Genomic DNA, 7,061 nt, shown 5'->3' with positions numbered 1-7,061 from the left:
AGAATAATTTATGTGTTTTGTACTGTGATGTGTTTTTAAAAAATATTTTTTAATTTAAAATATATTAAAATATTTTTATTTTTAATATTAAAACATCACCATCTTCTAAAAACAATTAAAATAGATCAATTTAATATTTTTTAAATAAAAAATAATTTTAAAAAATAATTCAAACACAATAAAACAACTGCCGTAACATTGCATAAGATACAAATGGAGGAGGGAGGAATCCGAATCCTAAATTAAGGTCAGTTGAGGTCTGGAGGAGTTCTCCCATTTTACCCTTCTCTCTCTATCTACATTAGATTTGTTAGCTGCCTGCAGAGCATAAGCATTCCTCGGCAATGTCGAAGAGCCGCAGCTCACAGATTATAACATGTAAAGGTATGCTGATGAATGAGTTTGCTTCATGTGTGTTGCGCGCGTAGCCACAGAAATATAATTCCTTTGCTTTCAGTCGTTAACTTGCCATCTGGGCTTCTTCTGACAGCGGCAGTAATATGGGCATGTGGGGAGCCATTGAAGGTTGAAGAGATACAAATAGAACCCCCAAAATCAACTGAAGTTCGAGTGAGGATGCTATATGCAAGCTTGTGTCACACTGATGTCTTACGTGCCAGACGCAAAGGAGATCCTGTTGTAATACAATTTACTTGATTTTCATGATCATCCTTGCATAATTATTATTAATATCTTTCCGGCTTACTTTGTTTCACCATCTTATCTACTTTTCCAGGCAGTTTTTCCTCGAGTACTGGGCCACGAAGGCGTTGGGTAAGCCCTCTATTTACTACATATATCAAAACTAGTACCCAAAAGCTGGGCTAGCTAGCTTTTGATGAATAAATAGCTGATCTTACAATAACTTGAATTGTACTCCCAATGAAGAATGGTGGAGAGCTTTGGGAATGAAGTAAATGGTCTTGAAGAAGGAGATTATGTGATACCGACAATGTTAGCAGAGTGTGAGGCCTGCGAGAATTGTACATCAGCGAACACCAATTTATGCCTGACATACCCTTTAAGCCGTAGTGGTCTAATGTCAGATGGAACTTCAAGAATGTCCATCAAAGGGCAGAAGTTGTATCACATGTTTACTTGCTCCACTTGGTCCGAATACATGGTTATTGATTACAATTATGTACACAAGATCGATCCAAGCATACCTCTGCCTCATGCCAGTGTTTTATCATGTGGATTTTCAACTGGATTTGGAGCAGCTTGGAAGGAAGCTCAGGTTAAAATGGGATCAACTGTGGCTGTTTTAGGCCTTGGTGCTGTTGGACTCGGGGTTTGTTTTGTTCTTTTCCTTTCCTTTCCTTTCCTTGAGAAAAAAAGAAGAGGGTGTAGAATATTTTGCTGATGCCCTTATTTGTCTCTCAAAAATCTCTGTAAATGCAGGTCACAGAAGGAGCTCGAATGCTAGGGGCAGCTAAGATAATCGGCGTTGATAAGAATAGCATGAAAAAAGACAAGGGCCTAGCTTTTGGAATGACCGATTTCATTAACCCTGATGAGTGTTCGGATAAATCTATTTCACAAATGATAAAAGACCTGACTGGTGGAATGGGAGTGGATTATTGCTTTGAGTGCGTTGGCGCCGAGTCCTTGATTAATCAAGCCATCCAAGCGACAAAAGAGGTATATATATGCATGCCCACAATCCCTCTCCTCTTCTAACCCATGCTCTGTTTTGTTCTGCCACAAGAAAGCAGTAAAATCAGCTAATCATATTCTAACTCGATTTGTGATGTTCGGGAAACCACCATTCATTAAGAGTTTCTCCGTTGATGCTGGTTGTTAGGGAAAAGGAAAAACAATTGTTATAGGCGGAGGAATCAACAGCGTAAAGATCGATTACTTTCCTCTTTTGAGTGGAAGAACCCTAAAGGGGTCCATTTTTGGAGGGCTCAAAGTAAAATCTGACCTTCCCATCCTCATGGAGAAATGCAAAAATAAGGTATGTCCTTGTCAAATTAGCATGTGGAATGAATGTATTAATTGAAGAAAATGAAAGGTGCCCCCTATTTTTTTTAAAGAAAAGAATAAACTCATTTACCTTACTTGACAATAGCATGCCACTGGAATGAGGAACTCCATGAATTAAGAGAAACTGATGGCGGGTCTGCTTAATTTCTGACAGGAATTCGATCTTGATGAACTCTTGACTCATGAAGTTACATTACAAGATATCGAGAAAGCATTTGAGCTGTTAAAGCAACCAGATTGTGTGAAGGTGCTCATCAAGATTTGATTGATTAAAGCTGCTAATAAAGCCTGGCCATGTTTATGTCTTAAAGTAAAAAAAAAAAGCTCATAAAACAGCATCTGAAATAAAGTTGCCAGGATTGGAAAACATGCTTCCTGTATTATTTATGCCTTGTGGGGGGGCTCATGAAGTCTAGCAAAATGTATGCCCGAGTACTGAATATCGATGGATCTAATAGTTTCAAGCTTTGCTACTTCTCAAGAACAATTCGGGCATAATTTGTTGAAGTTGGTGAAAAAGTAATTTTGATTTGGCGGGCGCTCTAAAAGTGATAGTATATAGTTCTTGCCAGTTTTCCTTTTCTGAAACTTTGCTACTTAGTTTTCCCAAACACCCTCAAGCATCAGCAGCTACACAGAAATAATATACAAAAATATCTTGCGTTTTTCCTTCTTGTTAGTTTACTCTGTATCTTCTGTTCTCTGTTAAAAACTATTTTCAAAAATTTAAAAACAAAAAACAGCAACGCTACCAAACGCTTGCCTTTTAGATTACTGGGATAGGAGGAATCCGGCATTCAATCCGTCAATGACCTCGAAACAACCAAAGTATGCATAAAACCCACGTGGTCCTATCTCTTAAAGCCCCAATCATATGGTAAAATCTTCAGTCAATGGTGTGTACATGTAATGTGAAGTTGAGCAGTCAATTATCACATACACCTCATAACCAATAAATTTACACGAACTTCTGAATACTAAAGTCGAGATTTGACGATTGTCAAGGAAACAGACTGACTGGAAGTTCAGGACCACTTTATATCATCCTACCAGCATCCTTTTGTAGCAGTTCATACATAAATATTTTGTTAAGACTTAAAACCAGGGCTCAACATGGACACCAAGAATCCGGGCACCAATTGAATAAACAGGACAAAACCAGAAAGAAAAAATCAGCATGGTGCAATCACAGATATGAAAATGATTCCTGAGGATCAATTCAAAGATCCGTGATGCTGTCACAGCTCAATAAAAGAGGTCATCTGGTCTTGTAAACAAGAATTTTGAACTCGTTCTAGCATTGATCAGAAGAGAACGGACAGAAAAAAAATGTCTAAAGCAGCTGTAGAATGCTGTTTATATGGCTTTCAAACATAATCCCTAAACTTTTAGACCATTAAAACAGCTAACTACATCGTTCATCACAAAAAGCAACCTTTAATCAACAGTAATGGCAAAAAAAACACATGGTTCATGCTGATCTTTGAACATTACATGGTCTCAGAAATTATTATGAACAAACAGAAACGAATCTCACATTGTAGCTTCCATCTCCGGATCAGCTTCAAGAGGCATAGGAGGAGAATTATTGCCACCTCTCAGACGAGAAGATACTTTGTCAATAGCAGAATTCAGTTGGCTGATTTTTGCATTCAAGGTCTTCCTGGTCTTCTGCTTTTTTCCAGAAAAAGGAAGGATGTCCAATGTTAAATTTCTCTCATAGCTATCCAACAAGCAGAAAAGATGCATGATGAATAAAATATAATTACCTCTAAACCTTCATCATAGTATATTGGCCGCTTGGCCCTCCGAAATCCGTATTCATCTTCATTTAGCAGGGATCTTCTTATCTGAACAATACAAGGAAACAAACATGAAACCAGCTCGTACTAGAAACACCCTATACTTCAAAAGAGTAATAAACCATAAGCATTTCTCAAACAAGAGTAACAAAGAGCATTTGGTTCCATCCAACAACAATATATTTGATAAAGTATATATGAAGAATTTTTCTTCACGCACAGAACTTCAGTAATAATGAGTCATCATGGCGAGACATGCAGCATCTGGAAATAAAAGAAAAATCACAGCAATATACACAGACAGCTACAAGTAATGAAATAAGGTAACACTAGTGATACTCTGATAGTTTATTTAATGACGAACTGAAATTATGTTCTGCCATGATCATTAGATTAGTTAACAGGCAGGTAAGGGAAGAGCCCGTGTCAGACCATGGAGAATAGGAGCAATAAAAGGCTAGCAAACAGCAGAGCAAAGATAATATCAAGATAAAGCATACTGAATATATGCCATGCAAAGTATGAGATGCTATTTAATTTCAATAGTAGTCAGTAGGCTATGGATACATTGTTATCAAGAAGTAAAATGAAGAAAGAAAAAAAAAGGACAGGCAACCATACAGATTCTACTGTTAGATCTGCATAACAAGCAAAGGCCTTTTGAGAAGCATGAATATTGAACATTCAACTACTTCCATTTAGACATCCAGAGCCCTACTGGACCAGATGCAACATGTTCTTACCAATTGTTGTGCAAAGCTTGCGCAACTTGAGACATGCAGGATGATTTATTTCAATGAATAGCCAACATTTTAGGTCCCTTATACGAATCATTCAAGTACTTTGTGGCCCAAAATTATTTAAAGGCAAGAAATCTAATCACCTGAGGAGCAAAAATATATGCCACAGTTCCGAATACAGCACCTCCTAAAAGAAAACCAGCTACAAAATCACCGCCACCACCGCTGCTACCATCACTGCATATAACAGAGAGAAACAAAAGAAGATCATGATGATGAGTTACAACGAAAGAGTGCTGGGCTACTTTAAACAACAGCTGCCTAAGGGAGAAACGAATCAACATCATAAATGATTAATAGACAAAACCAGGGGCTCGGCTCAGATAAGAAAAATGAGATGGATGTAAATGGGGTTCAATTCATCCGAGTTAGAATGGATATCAGAGATCTGATCTAATTGAGTCAACAACCCTCTAATCGTAACAACTTCGTAAGCGAAAATTTCACCCTCAAAATGCAGGCAAACACATTTAACTCCCAGTTGGAAATGAGCATATTCGTGCATTTATTGGCATGAAATAGGGATACCAACATTATGGCTATTTTTCAAAAGGCTTATCAGTTTGTGCTATCAAATAATATGGATGTGGGAATCAAGAACAACAAGCATACTTGTATTGGGCACGAACTGCCATCTTGGGGCTGGTTCCCACTGGGTTTGATTTCCTTCCAACTGCCAGTCTTGGAGATTTGGCAAGTGAAATGGATTTTGTCGACCAAAGGGGACGTGCCTTAAGTTGAGATCCACCTACATGCACCCAAAATTAAACAAACTCTCAGGATTCTCTCCTCGCACTTCAATTGTGATAATCAAAAACATTGAATAATAATACTCCATGGAAGATTATACGTTCAAGAAAAAAAAAAAAAAAAAACCTTTACGAACTAAAAGGAAGAGAAGGAAGAAGTTATATTTATACCTGATGAGATTGAAACAGGAGCAACAGAAGTAGCCATGGAGATCTAATAGTCAAGAGAGAAAAGGAAGTAACAAATCGTTTTTAGAAGATTGAAAGTGTGAATTAATTTAATGTAACGCGCTGCTATTTAAGCCCAAAATGAAGAAGAAGAAGAATGCTCACCGCTGGTTCTTAATTCGCTCTGCTAGATTAGCTCTTCTGTTTTCAAGCACCGCGTTAATTTCCAATTATATCCTTGTAATTACACCGTATCATAAGCCATTTTTGTGAATATAGTCATCTCAAAGGAAACCCAAAAAAAAACAAACAATCAATTATCATATTGATTGAATATATATTCTATTAAGAAACAAGTTGGCTATAGCGAGTGAGTTTGATCTTGCAGCTCTGCACACATGGCCTTTTTTATTATTAGGTCAGACCTAGAGACCTGATCCTTGTTTAACTTTTATCTTTTTTTCCTTTTGATTTAAATTTAAATTAATTAAGATAGATTAGTTAAATACATGAGTGGCATGCACAACCTAACATCTATTTAATTTTAATGAAACTAATTAAAAGTAATTAATTTAATTTTTACCTAGTATTCAAATAAGGTTGTAACATTTTTTAAACGATCTTTTGATACAACCCAATATAATAATTTTTGTAATTGAATTTTATTCAATCACTTATGTGTATAATTGTTTATTTTTATTATTATTTAATTAAATAAAAAATTAATTTTAAAAAATAAAGTTAATAAACCTAATTGAATATATAATTGTGATATGAGATTTGACATATTAATATGCATATATTTCTCAACTTTCTTGTTTAGTTTTTAGTTAGCATTAACAAGCTTTTTTTGTATTATTAGCATATATAATCCTCAATTTATTTATATATATTATTTTTTTATTTACAATTAATTTTTATGTCAAAAAAATATTTGAAATACCTACACATTCAATTTTATTTACATTAAAAAGCTTTTAATTTTATGCATGGTGAAGCATGACTCAACTAACTAGTCAAAATTTAGGAGCACCTTAATCTTATATTTTTTTTTCTTTATTATTTTCACATGTATTTTGCATTTAAATTCAAACTAGTGATTAAAAAGCATATTTAAAGCTATTTAATACATTTTATAAAAAATAAAAGAAATAATAAAAAATAAGAAGCATCATAATTCATTTTATGGGTTAAGAGCGTATTTGTTTTTGCATTTAAAAAATATTCTTCAAAATTTAAATTTTTATTTTTTAAAATAATTTTTTTTATGATTTTAGATCATTTTAATAGATTAATATATAAAATAAATATTTAAAAATAAATAAATAAAAAATATTTTAATATATTTTAAAATAAAAAATATATTAAAACCGTTGATACAATCGCAAACATTATTTTAAACTAAACATACAATTTATTTTTATTTTAAGAGCGAGGGGCAGTATGGTAAAGTGAAGATGATGAAGTCTCGAAGCCATCCATGTAAAGACAAATCTGCAGTTGAGCCCAAAGCACGTACTGCTATGGGTTCTCCGCCTTCTGATTTATTTTGT

The 7,061-nt window shown here is 34.6% G+C and overlaps 2 protein-coding genes across 3 annotated transcripts; one reads left to right on the top strand and one right to left on the bottom strand.

The window, feature by feature from the left end:
- Positions 1-202: 202 nt before the first annotated feature.
- Positions 203-2,548, top strand: LOC105118847 (alcohol dehydrogenase-like 1). Of its 2 annotated transcripts, none has more exons than XM_011016898.1 (7): positions 203-384; positions 458-639; positions 737-774; positions 889-1,291; positions 1,402-1,641; positions 1,805-1,960; positions 2,144-2,548. In XM_011016898.1, exons 1-7 carry the CDS (start codon positions 345-347, stop codon positions 2,252-2,254), a joined length of 1,170 nt encoding a protein of 389 aa, XP_011015200.1. In that variant the 5' UTR covers positions 203-344; the 3' UTR covers positions 2,255-2,548. The 2 variants fall into 2 exon arrangements, with proteins under 2 accessions (XP_011015200.1, XP_011015201.1); XM_011016899.1 differs by having other exon boundaries at positions 204-384; positions 491-639.
- A 704-nt stretch (positions 2,549-3,252) lies between these two features.
- LOC105118846 (uncharacterized) lies at positions 3,253-5,663 on the bottom strand. Its single transcript, XM_011016897.1, has 5 exons — positions 5,512-5,663; positions 5,204-5,339; positions 4,675-4,768; positions 3,759-3,839; positions 3,253-3,660 (listed from the first exon to the last, which is right to left on the bottom strand). Exons 1-5 carry the CDS (start codon positions 5,546-5,548, stop codon positions 3,523-3,525), a joined length of 486 nt encoding a protein of 161 aa, XP_011015199.1. The 5' UTR covers positions 5,549-5,663; the 3' UTR covers positions 3,253-3,522.
- Between the last annotated feature and the right edge of the window lie 1,398 nt (positions 5,664-7,061).

The sequence above is a fragment of the Populus euphratica genome, unplaced genomic scaffold, assembly GCF_000495115.2.
Source record: "Populus euphratica unplaced genomic scaffold, PopEup_1.0 scaffold2280.1, whole genome shotgun sequence".
NCBI lineage: Eukaryota > Viridiplantae > Streptophyta > Magnoliopsida > Malpighiales > Salicaceae > Populus > Populus euphratica.
Note: the sequence above shows the minus strand (reverse complement) of the source record. Positions and strands in the feature narration are given on the sequence as shown.

Excerpts from the sequence above, each read along its gene's own strand:
- LOC105118846 (XM_011016897.1), bottom strand. The coding sequence starts at position 5,548 with ATGGCTACTTCTGTTGCTCCTGTTTCAATCTCATCAG. Across the intron at positions 5,340-5,511 it reads TCCTGTTTCAATCTCATCAG|GTGGATCTCAACTTAAGGCA; the intron begins GTATAAATATAA and ends GGGTGCATGTAG. Across the intron at positions 3,840-4,674 it reads CATATATTTTTGCTCCTCAG|ATAAGAAGATCCCTGCTAAA; the intron begins GTGATTAGATTT and ends TGTATTGTTCAG.
- LOC105118847 (XM_011016898.1), top strand. The coding sequence starts at position 345 with ATGTCGAAGAGCCGCAGCTCACAGATTATAACATGTAAAG. Across the intron at positions 385-457 it reads ACAGATTATAACATGTAAAG|TCGTTAACTTGCCATCTGGG; the intron begins GTATGCTGATGA and ends CTTTGCTTTCAG. Across the intron at positions 1,961-2,143 it reads TGGAGAAATGCAAAAATAAG|GAATTCGATCTTGATGAACT; the intron begins GTATGTCCTTGT and ends AATTTCTGACAG.